Source organism: Protopterus annectens, chromosome 16.part0, assembly GCF_019279795.1.
Source record: "Protopterus annectens isolate FY-2018-M chromosome 16.part0, PAN1.0, whole genome shotgun sequence".
In the NCBI taxonomy this organism is placed as follows: Eukaryota; Metazoa; Chordata; order Ceratodontiformes; family Protopteridae; genus Protopterus; species Protopterus annectens.
In genome coordinates, this window is record NC_056750.1 from 804,257,936 (window position 1) to 804,277,439 (window position 19,504).

Consider the following 19,504-nt stretch of genomic DNA (forward strand, 5'->3'; position numbering starts at 1 on the left):
GGCCATTAGTTTGAAGTAGTTTGTCAAATGACAATCCAAATAACCTTTTCTTGAGGCACAACACGACCATAAGAAGCTGACCTTTTATTAAACACACTGAACTAAAGACAAAAACAATAAAAAAACATCCAGTAAGTGCTTTCACATTCTCTCGAATGCTTTATCAGACTGTTAAATGAACCATGCCATTTTCACATTTAAATACCTTTGCTGTTCCATCATCAACCAGTCATTATTGTTTCTTATTTAATGACATCAGTGCTTAATTAATTGAAATCTTCTAGTTAAAATTCATGTTGAAAACCGTACTTCAAATAATTCGCATTGTTAAAAACAAGTATTTGACTAAAAATAGAAACATCGATCTCATACAACTTTAAAAGTATGTGCATATCTCAAAATATATATAAATATATATATATATATATATATATATATCCATATTTAAAAACATAAACACATGTATATTAAAACAAATATTTTTGAAAGTATGCATATGTACTATAAAATATCCAGTAAAAATGATAAATATAAACACACTACATATTGATAAATTCCTCTCTTATAATAATAAATGTTTATGCAGTCTTGAAAAATATGTAAGCAGTCTTGAAAAATACTTAGCTAATGGCATATAAACAATGTTAATGTTTATTGTCTCTCGCTATCAAGAACAGTTTCATGGATACCCTATCATTTAAACCAGATAGTCTGTCTGCTTGTAGCCTCATAATCCATCTTCTCTCTTTGTTCAGTGTAGTTTCTATGATCACTTAACCTAATATTTTTATATACAAACTCAATGACAGTAAATTTAAAACCATGTGTTGTACCTTCATAGATAATATGTCTAGCAAGGGCATTACTGTCATCTTCCCTGTTTATAGCATAGACATGTTCTTTAGCTTTTTCTCGAAGGGTCCTATTTGTCTTCCCTACATAGAAATAACTACATTTTATGCAGACTGCTAAATATATTAAATCTTGTGACTGGCAGTCTGCATAAACAGAAAAATTATATGCTCTTCCACTGTCAGGGTGAATAAAACTGTTACTATTGGACATGTAACCGCATTGGTTACATGTCCTGCAAGCAAAGGTCCCTCTCCTATCAGAAGTTAACATTGACTTATTGCCTTTCTCATAGCACAATAACCATTTAAGGGATTTTGTGTTCTTGTAGGTGAATCTAGGGATATATCTCCCACGAGCTGCTGTATATCATCTTCTATAGTAAGAATATTCCAGTTCCTGTGGAAGACCTCCCTGATCTTATTATTATTATTTGTATATGATATCACTGGCTTTTGTGGCTTTAGCATAACTCTTCTTTCATTTCGATGGTCTGTCTACCTCTATATAGGTAAGGTTTACCACTTACCATCCTGTCTATTTGCCCCTTCCTGGTGCAAACTCCTTCTTTCAACATATACCCTCTCTCTTTAAATTCATTAGATACGGCCTCTATGGTTCCCTGAAACCTAGCCTCATCTGTTGCAAGTCTAGAAACCCTAAGTGCTTGACCCTTTACTATGTTGCGATAAATGTGTGGGGGTGCATGCTGGTGCGGTGTAGCAAATAATTCCTTCTAAATTCTTTCCTAAATGGTTGTGTTTGTATAGTGTTGCCTTCTTTCCTAAATGGTTGTGTTTGTATAGTGTTGCCTTCTTTCAGTAGTGTGACATCTAGAAATTCAATTTCCTTTAGTGACCATTTTTCTACAAAAGACAGAAAACCCGTGGTGCCGTTTATATATTGAATAAACTCTGTCTGTTCATCACCTCTCCATATTAAATAAACATCATCAACAAACCGTTTATACAGCAATATATTCGTTTCATAGTAGGGGCTACGTATAATATAGGTGTACTCCCAATATGCCATAACTATGTTTGTATATCAGTTTGCACACGGAGTGCCCATTGCTACTCCTTTCTGTTGAATAAAGTATTGATTTTCATATGTGAACACATTATTTTTTAAAACCAAATAAATTAATAGGGCACATCTTATTATGAATTCCCTTGTCATAATTTTTTCAATCAAAAACAACCTCATATAGTCTAGCCCTATATCATTCGGAATAGATGTAAATAGTGATGTTACATCTAAAGTCACCATGTATTCTGTCTCCACTTCACTAGGTGTATAGTCTAAGACTTTCCAAAAAATGTTGTGCATCTCTTACTACTGTAGGAGTTTGTTCCACTATATTTCTTAGTTTCTCTAAATATATAGATATTGTTTCCGTTAACCATCCCTTACTCGAAACTATAGGTCTCATGGGTGGACTTTCAATATTCTTATGAACTTTAGGTAATCCCCTAAAAGTAGGTGTAGTTGTTTAAAAATGCTTATACAGGTCAGAATCTATCACTGCACATAAGTCATATAATTCAACATGCACTCCATCAATAACTTTGTTGAGCTTTACAAAATTGATATTCATACAAGTCTCGCTGTCATTCAAAAGATTCTGAATCTTGGATTTATACATGTCAGTATCTAATACAACTACTGCACCCCCTTTGTCAGCATTTCTAATGACAATCCCCTTATTCTCCTGTAAATTTTTAAGGCTGGTTTGCTCATTACTGTTCAAATTATAAAAATCGCATTTGACTAACATCTTTGTCATCATACAACCTCAATAAATTTCTCTCACATGCTTTCTCAAACGACTCTACTAAAGGGTGCATTTGAGGAATACAAGTTGATGGCTTTTTAAAGGTTCTATTAACATTCTCACAAGCAGTGTTTCCATATAAAAGTTTGAGATTTATGTTTCTAGTAAACATTTTTAAGTCAATTAGCATGTCAGTACAGTCAACATCTTTCGCTGGAATAAAAGATAGGCCTTTATTTAAAAAGCTTCTCTCAAATGATGTTAAATGGTAGCTAGAGATATTAATGAATAAGTCTGACTTGCAGGTTTCAGGACTTTTTTCTGAAACTCCAGTCCTTCTTCTGGAAGTTTGCGTTTCTTGGATCCCTGTAGCGGTGACCATGGCATTTTCACGTTCACCCGTATGGGTAGGGGGAAAGAAAAAAAGCCCTCTATGGAAGTAGTAGCAGAAGACTTATTTACAACATTGGTTTCTTTCCTACATACATCTTGGTTTGGGATTTTTGCATTACCCGTTCCAGCTGAAGCTAGCGATTGTTTGTTCATATCCATCACATCGTTTTTACATATAGTACTGTCGTTTGTCGTCACTTCCTTCCTGATGGGTGGCTCTACTACCCTCTTGTTCGACGTATCAGGCTCACTGATTGGTTGAGCGACTGGGATTGATGCATCTCTTCTCTCAATTGGTCCATCAACGGATTGATGGATTGACTATTGCTGAATATTCCCTCTCCCTCTCATTGGTTTGTGAGGCCAAGCGAACACATTCCCCCTCTGGAAATCGAGGAAGTCCCTTTCAAGTGTCTTTTTCTTAGCCTGCATCAGTTTATTCTCAAGTAATAAGACATTAGCGCTGGCACTCGCTAAAAAGTCACTCATCTCACTGTGTCATGAAACCAGCTAATTATTCCAGTAGTTTAGTGAGTTTGAGCATTAAATCATTTTCTATCAACATATATTGCCCTTCTAACACAATTTCATGTAACCACAGCTCATTTCAAGGTTAAGTTGTTGCCATTTACTGAGCAATTCAGGGTATGTATTACCGAAATTCGGCATCTTGAGTATAGGCAAACCACGTGGAACCACTTTAAAGTTTATACAGGCTTCCATATGCTTACGTTGCCACTGTGTATATTTCAGTTTCTCTAAAATTTGTTCTATTCCTCTAGTTAGTTGTAAAACATTAAATTTTCTGTCAATATCACTAATTCCTCTCTCTCATTGTTTAAATCAGTCCTTGACAATTTCAGTAAAGGATTACTGTCAGCTAATTGCAGTTTCTTAAACACTGTTTCATTATCAGTCACAGTTTCATTATAGGAAAAAGCTGAATTCACCATGTCTTTCTCACTGGTCCCTTCAGTCATGTCCCTTGCTTCAATGACAAATGAAAATGAGTTGAATGAAAACGAATCAGTTGCTAAGGGTAAAGTGCTTCAAATGAACCTGCTTTTCTGGAGTGAGGAATGCCATCTGGGCAGCTGTGTTCAAGCTTGCTCCCAGGAATACAATCTTTTGGGTGGGCACCAGATGTGATTTCTTTTCATTGATGGTGTACCCCAGAGAAGTTAGAAGTCTCTTTACAAATGCCAGGTGCTGAAGTAGCAATTACTGACTATTCGCCTGAATCGGCAATCGTCCAAGTATGGGTAAATTTGAATATTTCTCTGCCTGCAGTATGCAATGGCTGGAACCAGGCACTTTGTGAATACCCTGGGCGCAGTAGACAAGCTAAAGGGCAGTGCAGAGAACTGATGATGCATGCAGCCTGCTTTGAAGTGTAGGAATCTTCTGCAAGATTCCCTGATTGAGATATGCAGGTAAGCCTCTTAAGTCGAGAGTTGCCAACCAGGCATCCTTGCTTAGCATAGAAAGTGACTAGTGAAGAGTCAGCATCTTGAAATTTGGAATGTCTAGAAAGGTGTTTAGAGCAGACAGGTCCAGAATTGGATGCCATGATTTGTCTTTTCTGGGTACCAGGAAAAGTTTGAAATAGAAACCTTGTCCCTTTTCCACTTCTGGTACTAGTTGAATAGCCCCCATGTTTAGGAGGGAAAGTACTGGTTTCTGAGCCTCTGCCCACTGATTTGGGGGCAGGTCTGGCCACCCGTTTGGAGTTGGCAACGTGTGGAAATGAAATATGTATCCCTGGGACACTATATTTAAAACCCATTTGTCCTGGGTTATAAAGTTGCCAGTGTCTTGAATGAAGAGCCAGTTTTCCCCCCAAAGGGGCGGGTAAGAGGTAAGTGCTTGGTAATTTCAAAGGGAAGTCACTGAGACTGCTTACCATACGGTGGTGCCATATTTCCAGATTTGGAAGAGGAAGCACCCCATTGCTTAGTTCTGAAAGTCCTTTGGGACTGAAACCTGGTGGTTTTAGAATGTCTGGGTTTGGCCGTAGTGGCTCTGGAAGGAGCTGGAAAGGACCAGTTCTTAGTAGGCCAATGCCTACTAAATCTAGGAGGTTGCACTTGTAAGAAATCTTTCACAGTTTGCATAGATTTAGCTTTATCTTCCATCTTTTTTAGAACTTCAGCCTTATTGCCAAACAGGCTGTAAAGGAGCATCCAAAAGTTTTGCTTTAACATGATCAGGCAGAGATTGCTCCTTAAGCCAAGCATGCCTTCTAAGCGCAGCCCCAGTAACAGCAGCCCTGCAAGAGGCCTCTAAAGAATCAAAACCACATTGCAAAGTATGTTTGCCAACTTGTTCAGCTGAATGCAATAAATCCTGCCAATCTTTATTCTCCAGTCAGAAATCATCATCATTTTCTGTTTAAGCAGTCCCATAAGATGCTGTTGATATTTTAGCATATGGAATTGACAGTTTAAAGCCCTGATTGCTAAGGTTGCAGAAGTGTAAATCTTTTTACCCCATCTATCCAGCGCCCTGGAGTCTCTATCAGAAGGGGTAGGATTTTAGCATTAGAAGCCTTAATGCCCTTGGGCCCCTGAGAAATGGTTTTGGAGTCCGCAACACAATTTTTGAAAAGGAATTTGTGGGACTCAGGATCCCTGTAGTACCTGTCTGGTTTGCTAGGGGCGGGAGGCAAGGAATCAGGGGCCATACTGTATTCCGAAAACACATCAACAATGTCTAGTACAGGAGGTATAGCCACAGGGGCCTATGCTGAGGAAGGAGGAGGAATTCCCTAAGCCTCTTTTTGGATTCAGAGAAATCCTGACTTTCCCAGTGGAAATGCTCCCTTAAAGTATGTAAAGTTTCCCCAAAAGAGAAATCCTCAGGTGGAGAAGCAGAGGGAATGGAACCCTCTGCATCAGAGTCCTCATAAGTAGGAATGGACAAATCTAGATCATTAGAAGAGTCAGAAGAAACAGAGCCCTGTTCAGAAGATTCATAGTCAAGTTCAGCCCTAGGCCTCTTGGGGGGGGGGGGGGTTTGACTACCCCTGATTAGAGTAATTAAATCTTCAGCCATTTTGATCATTTGTTTTTTAGGCATAGGGGCCTGAGCGTCAGTTTTTTAGACATAGTTCGAGATTTAGGCCTTAGCACTGAAGTTGGAGTCGGTTTAATATGCAAGTCTGTAAGCCTGAATACACCCTCAGAAGTCAGTGCCTGCTCAGAGGCTCTGGACCCATCCAAGGTAGAGACATCCGTGGGTTCCATATGTGAAGCATCTCGCGGCATACCGGACTCCGAATGGGTCTCAGTAGAGGCCTGCGAATCAGAAGTGGCAGGTATCAGGGGCTGCAAAAGCGCCTCACTGAGTACTGGCGAACTGGCGACTGGCTTAGAAGCGTTGTCGGCATTTTTGGACCTTCACTACCTGTTTCTATCTTTTTCTTTGCATTTTTTCAGTATTCCGGTAGTCGAATGGCTAACAGATGTCATTTCTCGATAATTAAAATGAGAACAGAAATATTTTGAAGCAAAAATGTACCAACAACGGATAGTGCGCTGATTAAATAAAGCACAAAACTGACCAGCAAGGTACGTCGTGGTCAGGGCCTAGGCAAGGAATACAGTACAAATGAAAATCCTTATGAGGTATTTGCTTCCCACAAGTAATACAATTATTAACTTTTACTGACATCGGTAAGGAGCAAGAAAGTTTCCCCAACGGGGTACTTAGCTTTAAGTTGAAGACTTCGGTTCTGAAACTGAAACGAAAATTTCAGGAGTCGGCCGACCAGCACTTGCGAACTGCTTCTGCTTCGGGCACCGCGCGGCAAGAAAGACTGATGTAATGGCATCTGCTGCATGTTTTATACCCCTGACGACCTGACGTCATGGAAGAAGGGACAGCAACCGACGCAGGACCCAAAACTTTGTTAATCAGGCCGACTGAGGGCAACCTGCCAGCAGATTACCCAAATGTAATGACTGCAACAGTGAAACGTAGATATTTCCTGCAAGATTCCCTTATGGGGATGTAAAGATAAGCTTCTTTTAAGTTTAGGGTGACTAGCCAGGAGTCCTTGGCTAGCACAGGAAGCAGCTGTTGTAGTGCTTGCCTTTTGAATTTTGGGACCACCAGGGAGGTGTTGAGAATGGAGAGATCCAGGATAGGGCACCATGAGCTCTCTTTTCTGGGCACCAGGAACAGTCTGGATAGGAACAGGATGAATAACCCTAATACTGAGAAGAGAAATACTTGCTTTTGAACCTCTGCCCACTGGTCTGTAGGAAGGTCTGGCACCCCTGCTTGGGGTTGGCAGTGAGTGGAAGTAGAATCTGTATCCCTGGGATACAATTCTTTGGACCCATTGGTCCTGGGTAATGGACATCCCATTTTTATAGCATGTAGGGCGAGTTTTCCTCCTAGGGGTGCAAGTACTTGGGCATGGCTGGGAAGAATGACAGACAAGTCACTGTAAACTTTTTCCATATGGGGTGGCTTACCACTCCCAGTTTTAGAGGTGGGAGCACTCCATTGCTTGGATCTCTGCATACCCTGAGACTGTAGTCTTGGTGGTCTTTTGCCCCTGGGTTTGGACTGAGAAAGCCTGGGAGGGACTGGAAAGGACCAGTTTTTAGAAGGCCAATGCCTACTGAATCTAGGTGGCTGTACCTGCAAGAAATCTGTAACAGTTTGCATAGATTTAGCATTTTCCTCCATCTTTTTAAGAACAACTTCTGCTTTTTTGCCAAACAAGTGTTCCTGGTTTAATGGAGTATCTAGCAATTTTGCTTTGACATGGTATGGCAAAATTTGTGCCTTCAGCCAAGTATGCCTTCTTGGTACAGACCCAGTGACAGCATCCCTGCAAGATGCTTCTAAGGCATCAAAACCACCCTGCAAAGTATGTTTACTAACTTGGTTTGCAGAATGCATTAACTCTTGTAAATCTTTATTCTCTGCACAATCTGGAAGCAATTACATTTTCTGCTTAATTAGTTCCATAATATGCTGATACTTCAACATGTGAAACTGGCAATTTAAAGCCCTTATGGCAAGAGTTGCAGAGGTGTATGCCTTCTTACCCCATCTGTCTAAAGCTCTAGAATCCCTGTCCAAAGGCGTAGGGTTTTTCGCTGCAGTGGCCTTAATATCTTTAGGTCCCTGGGAAATTGTCTCTGGATCCGCAGTGGGATTCTTAAAGAGAAATTTCTGTGAGTCAGGTACTCTGTAGTACTGGTCAGTCTTTCTAGGAGCTAGTGATAGAGAGTCAGGAGTAAGACTGGACTCCATGAAAACATCATCTGCAATATCCAGGACAGGGGGTACAGCTAGAGGCCTGTGCTGAGGCAAGTCTAAAAATTCTCTAAGTCTCTTTTTGTACTGTGGGTAGTCCTGGCATTCCCAGCAGAAATGCTCTCTTAAGGTATGCAAGGTTTCACCAAAAGAAAAGTCCTCTGGAGGGGAGGAAGAGGGGATGGAATCCTCTGCATCTGAATCCTCATAAGTAGATAAGGGAATGTCCTTGGAATCAGAGGGATCAGAGTCATCAGACTCCCAGTCTGTAGAATCAGAAGGAAAATCAATCCTTTGTCTTGTAGCGGGAGAAGGCTGGCTTCCCCTAAAGTTATAAGGTCTTCAGCTATTCTAAGCATTTGTTTCCGTGGCATGGGAGCTTGAGCTTGCGCTTTGTTAGTCTGTTTTCTAGGCGTAGTGCAAACTCTGGGCCTGAGAAACTCAGTAGTTTTAGTCAAAAATGAAGATGTTGGTTTAATACAAACATCGGAAGGTTGGAATACACCCTCAGAAGCCGGTGCCTGCACAGCGGCTCCAGACCCATCCAAGGTAGAGACATCCACAGGTTCCATAGTCGAAGAAGTAACTCGTGGCATATCAGACTACGAAAGGGTCTCAGCAGAGGCCTGTGAATCTGCAGAAGCGGGTATCAGGGGCTGCAAGGACACCTCACTGAGTACAGACCTATGCGGTCTGCCTCTGTCTTTATCTTTACGTTTTTTTGGAAGATCAGTAGTCGGATGTCTTATCGAAGCCATTTCAGAATACAGAAAACGAGCGCGAAAGAATTTAGCAACAAAGATATCCAGACGATTAATAGATCGGGCGTTAAGGGAAAACACCGAGAGCGAGGAACGTCGTGGTCTGGGCCTATGCAGTAAGAATGAAAATCTCTGTGAGATATTTGCTTTCCACAGGCAAGACAACTATTAACTTTTTCTGACATCAGTTAGAGTAAGAAAAAAGGATCCCCAATGGGGTACTTAGCTTTAGAAGACTTGAGGCTTGAAGCTCGAAAAACGAAAATTTCAGGTTGCGGCCGACCAGCACTTTGTGAACTGCTTCTGCTTCGGGCTCCCACACAGCAAGAAAAGCTGATGTAATGGCGTCGGCTGCATGTTTTACACCCCTGACATCATGGAAGAGGCAACAGCATCCGACGTAGAAATCCCAAGACTCTGGTATTCGGGCTGAATGAGGGCTACCTGCAGGCAGATAACCCAAGTGTGATGACTGCAACAGTGAAACACGAAGAACATCTTCCTCAGAAGCTGGTGCCTGCTCAGTGGCTCCAGACCCATCCAAGTTAGAGACAACCGCAGGTTCTGTAGTCGAATAAGAGTCACAAGGCATACTGGACTCCAAACTAGTCTCAGTAGAGGTCTGCAAATCCACTGAAGTGGGCATCAGGGGCTGCAAACGCAACTGACTGAGTACCAGCGAACTGGTACGGAAGCGTTGTCGGCAGTTTTGGACCTGTGCAGTCTGTCTCTGTCTTTATCCTTACATTGTAATGGTATCGGCTGCCTGTTTTTATACCCCTGACGACCTGACGTCAGACCTGGAGTGACAGCAAACGATGCAGAAATACTAAGTCTTTGGTATTCGGGCCGACTGAGGGCTACCTGCAGGCAGATAACCCAAGTGTGATGGCTGCAACAGTGAAACATGAACATCTGAAAGTGCAGAGATCCTGCCCTAAAACATAGATATTTCTTGCATGATTCCCTGATTGGGATATGGAGGTAGGCCTCTTTTAGGTCTAGGGTGGCTAGCCATGCATTCTTGGAGAGCATAGGTAGAAGTTGCTGGAGGGTGTGCATTTTGAATTTTGGTATCTCCAGGAATGTACTTAGAACGGACAGATCTAGGATGGGGTGCCAGGTGCCCTCTTTTCTGGAAACTGGAAAAAGTCTGGAGTAGAAACCTTGGCCTATCTGTTCTGCATGAACGTGCTCTATTGCCCTCATAGAGAGCAGGGAAAGGACTTACTTTTTCGCGTCTGCCCACTGGTTTGGAGGAAGATCCGGGAACCCTTTTGGGGTTGGGAGTGTGTGGAAAGAAAATATGTATCCCTGGGACACTATGTTGAGGACCCAGTGGTCGGTGGTAATGGTGGCCCAGGTGCTTGCATGGAAGGAGAGTTTTCCACCTAGGGGCAAGTGCAGGTGGGCACAGGGAGGGGGAAGTGGAGAGTCATTGTGAGTTCTTACCATGAGGGGGTGGCTTTGCACTCCCTGATTGAGAAGTGGAGGAACTCCATTGCTTTGATCTCTGCATTCCCTGTAGCTGCTGTCTTGGGGTCTGCTTCCCCAGGGTCTGGGCTGAAATGACCTGGAGGGAGCAGGAAAGGACCAATGTTTGGAGGGGCAATGCCTACTGGACCTGGGTGGCTGGACCTGTAGGAAATCCTCAACTGTCTGCATAATTTAGCATTTTCTTATTTTTTAAGACCTTCTCTGCCTTGGTGCCAAATAAATAGTCATTGTGCAAGGGTGCATCCAATAATTTAGATTTGGCATGGTCGGCAAGGGCTGCTCCTTAAGCAAAAAATGCCTTCTAAGGACAGAACTGGTGACTGCTGCCCTGCAAGATGCTTCTAGGGCATCAAAAAGTACAGTTGTGTACCTACCATAAATGTAGATGCTCGAGTGTATTCACTGTTGCAGTCATTACACTTGGGTTATCCTGCTAGCAGGCTACCCGCAGTCGGCCTGAATTCCAAAGTCCTGGTCTGGCATCGGTTGTTGTCGCCTCTTCCCTGATGTCAGAGCGCCAGGGGTATAAAAGATGCAGCCAACGCCATTTTCTTTAGTTTTTCTTGCCCCAGATGTCAGGTGCCCCCAAAAGGGTAGGCTATAAAAACATTGCTAACAAAGCATGCACCAACATACACAATACCTTCATCTACAAGCAAATACACCACAAAGGTTGTATAGGATAGAGAAGTACAGAGAAGTCCCAGCAAAGAAGGGGGGGTATGGTGGGAGGGTAACCCGGACTGCAACAGTGAATACACTCTAACATCTACATTTATGGTAGGTACACAACTGTACTATGTTCGTGTTTCACTGTTGCAGTCATTACACTTGGGTTGAATCCCAAAGCTTAGGTAGGGCGGCTGGGTCTAAATAGCATTAGGAGTGGCTATAAGGCCCTGCAGAACTGCAATGGCAAAGCCTGCTCTGGATTTAGAGTAAAGAGGTAAGTTGTAGTGCTTGGTAAAAGTGTGCACTGAAGTCCAAGTTGCAGCCTCCAAAATATCCTTGGTTGGTACTCCTCTGAGGAAGGCTGCTGAGGTGGCTGCTGCCCTGGTAGAATGTGGTCTAATGCCCTTAGGCACTGATTTGCCATGTTGTGAATAGCAGAAACGAATGCAGTGACCTATCCATTTTGAAATAGTCTGCTTTGAGATAGCCTTTCCTTGTGATCCTGCAGCATATGCCACTAAAAGCTGCTCAGTCTTTCTGAAAACTTTAGTTTTGTCCAAGTAGAAGCGTAGCTGTCTGTATATGTCCAAAGAATGCAGAAGTCTCCCCTTTATTCTGTGGGTTTGGATAAAAAGTAGGCAAATGAATGGTTTAAGAGCCACACTGGACACTACCTTAGGCATAAATGTTGGGTTTGTCCTTAGAGAAACCCTGTCCGGATGGAAGATAATAAAAGGTTCCACAGCCATTAATGCCTGTAACTCAGACTCTTCTTGCTGAAGTTATTGCTAGGAGAAGAGCTGTTTTCCATGATAAGAATTTTATCTCAGCTGTATTGGCCGGCTCAAAAGGAGGCAGTGTGAGTTTTTCCAAGACAAAATTGAGGTCCCATGCAGGTATTGGTGCTCTCCTTGGAGGTCTTATGTTTTTGGCCCCCCTGAGGAACTGCCTAAGCAATGGATGTGAAAAAATTGGTGGTTCTGTATTGTAATGAGCTGAAATGGCAGAGGCATCAATCTTACTTGATGAGAAGGATAGGCCTTTGTCCAGCATCACAGTTAGATATTGCAAAATCTGAGGAATATCTGGTGCAAGCATGTCAATTCCTTGTGCCTGGTTCCATGCACAGAATCTCTTCCATTTTTCTGCATAAGATTTCCTGGTGCTGGGCCTCCTGGCTTCCAAAATAACTTCCATAACCGCTTGAGAGAGAGGTACATTCTGAATGGTTACACTATCCGCCATGCAACTAGATTTAAGGTTCTGAGTTGGCTGTGCAGGATATGATTGTTTTGTTGGGTCAACAAATGAGGAATTTGAGGCAATGTCCAGGCTGAGCCTTGAGACAAGCTCCTTAGGACTGGGTACCAGTGTTGGTGTGGCCAATCTGGGGCAATTGGTATCATTTGTGGCTTCTCTTGTCTGACCTTTAGGAGTACCTTTGGGAGGAGAAGCAGTGGAGGAAAGGCATATACTGTAAGGTTGTTCCAGCTGAATGACAAGGCATCCACTTTCCATGCTTGTTTGTGATAAGTCCTTGTGCAGAATCTCTGAAGTTGGCAGTTGTGAGGGGAGGCAAAGAGATCTATGTCTGGGCATCCCCATTTCCTTGTTATCATGCTGAAGATTTGTGGATCTAGTTTCCACTCATGAGGATCCATGAGGTTTCTGCTTAGTTAGTCTGCCAGAGCATTTGTTTTTCCCATCAGGAATTGTGCTTGCAGGTGTACTTGGTAGGTCAATGCTGTGTTCCACAAAATCATGGCTTGTCTGCAGAGGGGATAGGAGTGTGTGCCCCCCTGCTTGTTTATGTACCACATAACTGTGGTGTTGTCAGTCTTTATCAACAGCTGTCCTGGATGAAGTAGGTCCTTGAAGGCTGTCAGGGTATTTTGTACAGCTAGCATCTCTTTTTGATTGATGTGAAGATGCCTTTGGCTTGGGGGCCATGTGCCCTGAATACATTTTCCTGCCATGTGTGCCCCCCAGGCATAATCTGACGCATCTGTCAGTGTTTGCCTGGCTGTGGGTAAAGTGAATGGCTGTCCCTTGTTGTGGTGACAGGCCTGTACCCACCATCAAAACTCCTGTTGCAGGCAGGGAATGAGTGAAATTAATGCTTCCAGGCTGTGGCAATGTTGAGTCCAAACACTTTTTAGATACCATTGTAGTTTCCTCATATGCAGTCTTGCATATGGAATTAGCATAATGCAGGAGGCCATGTAGCCCAGAGTCTGCAGAATTTTTCTTGCAGATAATAGGTAACAGTGGGGATCAAACCAGGAATGGCTGCATGCAAAGCATACACTCTAACCACTACACTATTGCAGTACAAAAACTGGGTCTTTGCTGCCATGCTTTTGAAGTAAGAAGTCAATTGCCTTTGTTTGTCTGGCGTGAGATAAGCCATCTGGGCAGTTGTATTTAAGCTTGCACCCAGGAATATTATCTCTTGAGAGGGTACTAGTTTTGATTTCTTTTCGTTTACTGTGTACCCTAGGCAAATTAGTAATCTTCTTACAAATGCCAGATGCTTTAGTAGAATGTCTTTGGTCTCTGCCTGAATAAGGCAGTCATCCAAGTAGGGATATATTTGAATTCCTCTTTGTCTTCAAAATGTAATTACTGGTGCCAGGCATTTTGGGAAGACCCTGGGCGCAGTAGATAAGCCAAAGGGCAGTGCAGAGAATTGGTATTGCATTGAGCCAGCTATGAATCTGAGGTATCTTCTGCAAGATTGTCTGTCTGATTGGGACATGCAGGTATGCCTCTGAGGTCCAAATTAACAAGCCAAGCCTTCTTTCCCAGCATGGGCAGAAGCTGTTGTAGAGTCAACATTTTGAATTTTGGTACGTCCAGAACAGTATTTAGAATAGACAGGTCCAGAATTGGTCTCCATGCTTTGTCCTTTCTTGGTACTATGAAAAGTCTTGAGTAAAATCCTTGTCCCTGTTCCTGTTGTGGCACTGGCTGACTGGCCCTCATGTCCATAAGAGATGTTACTTGTTTTTGTGCCTCTGCCCATTGATTGTGTGGCAGGTCTGGCATACCTTTTGCCTTTGGAAGGGTGTGAAAGTGGAACCTGTAGCCCTGAGAGACTATGTTTAGGACCCATTTGTCCTGTGTGATCATGTGCCAATTTTGTGAAAAAAGTGCTAGCTTTCCCCCTACGGGTGCTGCCAATTGAGAAATGCTTGGCATTGGTAGTGGGAAGTAATTGGGACTGTTTCCTATATGGCTGTGATTTGTCTTCTCCGCTTTTGGAGGTAGAAGCACCCCATTGTTTGGGCCTGTATGAGCCCTGGGGCTGTTGCCTGCCTCTAGGGTGTCTGTATCAGCCTCTTTGTGGCCTGTCTGACACAGGAAAGGGCCAATTCTTAGAAGGCCAGTCCCTGCTAAATCTGGGTGGCTGTACCTGTAAGAAATCCTTCACTGTCTGCATAGATTTAGCTTTGTCCTTCATTTTCTTCAACACCTCTTCTGCCTTAACACCAAACAAAGTATAATGCTGTAATGGAGCATACAATAATTTTGCTTTAACATGGTCAGGCAGAGTCTGTTCCTTTAACCAAGCATGCCTTCTAATAACAGAACTTGTTACAGCGGCCCTACAAGAGGCCTCCAGTGAATCATAACCACATTGCAAAGTATGTTTTCTCACTTGTTCAGCCACATGCAATAAATCCTGCAATTCTTTGTTCTCAGAACATTCAGAATTGGTCAACATTTTCTGTTTTAACAAAGACATTAAGTATTGCTGATATTTGAGCATATGAAACTGGCAATTTAAAGCCCTTACAGCCAAGGTAGCAGAAGTGTAGACTTTTTCCCCCCATCTGTCCAGTGCCCTAGAATCTCTATCTGAGGGGACAGGGTTTTTAGCAGTAGCAGACTTGACCCCTTTGGGACCCCAAGAAATAGTTTCTGGATCAGCGGCAGGGTTTTTATATAGAAATTTATGAGAATCTGCAACCCTGTAGTATCTGTCCGGCTTAACAGGTGCAGGAGGTAGAGAGTCAGGAGACAGGCCGGACTCTGAAAATACATCATCTACAATGTCTAGAACAGGTGGAATTGCAAGGGGTCTGTGCTGAGGTAGTAGAAAAAAGTCTCTAAGCCTTTTCTTAGAATCTGAATAATCTTGGCTCTCCCAGTGGAAATGCTCCCTCATAGTATGCAGGATTTCCCCAAATGAGTAATCCTCAGGAGGAGAAGCTGAAGGAATAGATTCTTCAGCATCAGAATCCTCATAGGGAGGAATAGAGTATCCCTATTCTGAAGAGGAGTCAGAGGAAATGGAAACCTGATCAGAGGAATCATATTCAGTATCTTGCCTAGGCCTCTTATCAGGAGGGGGATGGGAACCCCTGATCAAAGTAATTAGGTCTTCGGCCATTTTGAGCATCTGTTTCTTAGGCATAGAAGTCTGTCCTGGAGAATGCAGTACTTGTTTCCTTGTCTTAACTGTTTTAGACTTTGTCTTGGATGCTGAAGTAGGCTTGATATAAAGCTGTGTAGGTCTGAAGACACCCTCAGAAGCTGATGCCTGCTCAGCGGCTCCGGACCCATCTGAGGGATTAGTTTCCAAAGGGCCAATACCTTGAGTATCCAGAGGCCTAGTTGTCTCCACGTGGGAGTCGGAGGCGGCCTGTGCCTCTGAGGTAGCGGGTGTCAGGGGCTGCAAAAGCACCTCACTGAGCACCGGCGACTGGCCTAGAAGAGGCTTCGTCTGTTTTGGACCTCGGATGCCTGTCCTTTTCTTTCTCCTTGCGCTTTTTATGAATTCCGGTCAGTTGTTCCGATGGCATTATATAGTTAAACCTTCGGCCAAAGTAATGAAAAGCAAAATCGTACCGACGCTTAATAATGCGTTGGTTAAATCTAGCACAAAACCGACAACTAGCAACGTCGTGGTCAGGGCCTAGGCAAGGAATACAGTAAGAATGAAAACCCTTATGAGGTATTTGCTTCCCACAAGAAATACAATTATTAACTTTTTCTGACATCGGTCTGGAGCAAGAAAAAAGTTTCCCCAACGGGGTACTTAGCTTTATAGAAGACTTTAGATCTGAAATTCAATTTCGAAAATCTCAGGAGTCGGCCGACCGGCACTTGCGAACTGCTTTTGCTTCGGACACCATGCGGCAAGAAAGACTGAAGAAAATGGCGTCGGCTGCATCTTTTATACCCCTGGCGCACTGACGTCAGGGAAGAGGCGACAGCAACCGACGCTGGACCAGGACTTTGGAATTCAGGCCGACTGCGGGTAGCCTGCCAGCAGGATAACCCAAGTGTAATGACTGCAACAGTGAAACACGATGAACATCCACAGTGTAAGGTGTGCTTAGTTACTTGACTTGGAGAGTGCATTAACTTTTGTAACTCTATTTTCTGCACAAGCAGGAAAATATGACATTTTCTGTTTGAGGATTTCCAGGGTATGTTGCTGGAATTTTAGCATATGGAACTGACAATCTGGTGCTCTAATAGCAAGAGTAGCAGAGGTGTATACTTTTTTACCTCATTTGTCTAATGCTCGGGAATCCCTGTCTTAGGGGGTGAGATTCTTAGCAGAAGTTGCTTTAACTCCTTTAGGCCCCTGAGAAATAACCTCAGGATCAGTAGTAGGATTTTTGAAAAGAAATTTGTGTAAGTCAGGGGACTCTAATACCTATCAGGTTTCCTGGGAGCAGGAGGGAGGGTGTCAGGAGTCAAACTAGGTTCCATAAAAACAGCATCCACAACTTCAAGGACAGAAGGAATGGCCAAGCGTCTGTGCTATGGAAGATCTAGGAATTTCCTGAATCTCTTTTTATACTGAGGGTAGTCCTGACATTCCCACTGGAAATGCTCCCTTAAAGTATGAAAGGTTTTCCCAAAGGAAGAGTCCTCGGGTGGAGAAGCTGAAGGAAAGGATTCCTCTGCATCTGAATCCTCATACGCAGAGAGGGGTTGCATGTCTTCATATTCAGATGCAACAAAGTCATCGGACTCCTGTTCAGATAAAACTACTGGGGACAAATCTCTTTCTTTTGGAAGGGGTAGCTTGGTTTCCCCTTGATGAGCATTATAAGGTCCTTCTGCCATTTTAAGCATTTGAGACTCAGGCAAGGAAGCAGGTGCCTGAGATTGGGTCATCTGTTTCTTGGGTGTGGTTTGTACCCCGGGCCTTAGAAACTCTGTAGTTTTTAAAAGAACGGTAGACATAAAAAGATGTCAGTTTATGTCGAGAATCGGTAGTGTGAAGTACTTCCTCGGAAGCCGGTGCCTGCTCAGCGGCTCTGGACCCATCCAAGGTAGAGACAACCGCAGGATCCTTAGTCGATGAAGAGTTTTGCGGCATACTGGACTCCAAAAGGGTCTTAGTAGTGGCCTGCGAATCCACAGAAGCAGGCATCAGGAGCTGCAAAAGTGCCTCACTGAGGACCGGAGAACTGACGACTAGCTTAATGGAAGCATCGTCGGTAGGTTTGGACCTGTGTGGTCTGTCTCTGTCTTTATCCTTACGTTTTTTCAGATCATCTGCTGTTGAATGGCTTACTGAAGACATATCGGAATTCTAGGACCCTGAGCGAAAATATTTAGCTACAATAAGGGCCCGACAACGTATAGTTCTGGTGTTGAACAAAGCAACAGCGAAGGGACGTTGCGTTCTGGGCCTAGGCAAGTGATGCAGTAAGAATGAAAGTCTCGGTGTGGTATTTGCTTTCCACAGGCGAGAAAATGTTAACTTTTTCTGACATTGGTTATAACAAAAAAGAATCCCCAATGGGGTACATAGCTTTAGAAGACTTCAGCTTCAATTCAGAAAAAGCAGCCGACCAGCACTCGTGCGAACTGCTTCTGCTTTGGCCTCCTCAGCAAGACTGATGTAATGGCGTCGGCTACCTTACTACTGACTACCTGACATCAGTCCTGAAGCAACAGCAACCAACGCAGAAATACTAAGCCTCTGGTATTCGGGCCGACTGAGGGCTACCCTGGCAGGGATAACCCAAATGTGATGACTGCAACAGTGAAACACGAAGAACATCTACTTTCCACAGGTACACTCCAATAACAAAGGGGGTCTCTTTAAAAGAGATTTCAAGCCTCGAAAAAATCTGTAGGGGTTAATCATCCCATTAAGAATCATCCCCTTTGCTTCCAAAAAGTCTACACTGCACAATACAAGGGCTCAGAGTCCAGGCAAAACATAACATGGACTATTGAAGACCGTCAAAGTGCTACATAACTTTTCTGAAAAGGAGCCATAAAGGTGTCATCCTCCTCAACTACCACATGCAGAGGTGTATCATGCACATGGTTGCATATTCAAACAATCCAATAAACAGAAAACCGGGGAACAAATGGTGCTACATCATAAGAGGAAAGTTGAAAATGATGCAGTCTCAAGTACGCACACAGCTCCATCACGGGATGCTACAGGTGACATTAAAGGTACCACTAACAAGCACAAGGAAAGTGCAGACTACGGATATCTACTGGTTTCAAGTAGCTCATCAGCTAAAACACATGGATGATAAGAATGGTTACTAGCATCCATCTTGCTAATAACAGGAACAAGTTAGCCAGGAATAAAGTGAACAGGTTAAATGCATGTAATCAAAAAATGTGGTGGTACTTCCTCTCTTCGTCAAACTTCAAGTCATCTTCTCACCTCTTATCAGAACCCCCAAAATAAAACTTGTAGTCTTACCGCAATCTGGTCACTTAAAGAGTTTGACTTGACACGTACTAAAGGTTCTCTGCAAGAAACGAAACAAAGTTTGAGTAGGTATGGTAAAATGGTCAATATGAGCGATTATGTCATTAATGGCAAACGCATTTTGCACCTAATAATTTAAACATCTTTCAAACATAAATCAATAAAAACGAAGGGTGAAACCAAAACACTTTCCAGGGTAGAACACAATCTTTAATTACATATAAAACAAAACAAGGCGAGTGCTTTTACAATGTAGACATTGCTTCATCAGACCATTGTAGACACAAGCTAGCCATCTCATTTTAACCTTTTCAGCACCTATAAAGTTAACTAATCTCCACCTTATTAAACAATTAAAAACAATTAAGAATCAATTAAGACATTTAATCACTATTCAAAAAACCATACCTTAAAACATACACAAATCATATTCATGGTGACTTAACACTTAATACATACTGAAGCTTAAAGCATTCTACTTCAAACATTTAACAATGTATGCCCCTAGTTTCACAAACAGGCAGAAGGACAGACCCACACATCGAATACCTGAGAGGAGATTTTGTGCTGTAC

The 19,504-nt window shown here is 42.9% G+C and overlaps 1 protein-coding gene across 1 annotated transcript in view; it reads right to left on the minus strand.

The window, feature by feature from the left end:
• Positions 1-19,504, minus strand: part of FKBP15 (FKBP prolyl isomerase family member 15) — a 1,242,294-nt gene that overhangs the window by 720,777 nt on the left and 502,013 nt on the right. Inside the window, exon 11 of the mRNA XM_044057970.1 lies at positions 18,923-18,971. Within this exon, the coding sequence (XP_043913905.1) occupies positions 18,923-18,971 (49 nt within the window). The remainder of the gene's footprint in view (positions 1-18,922; positions 18,972-19,504) is intronic.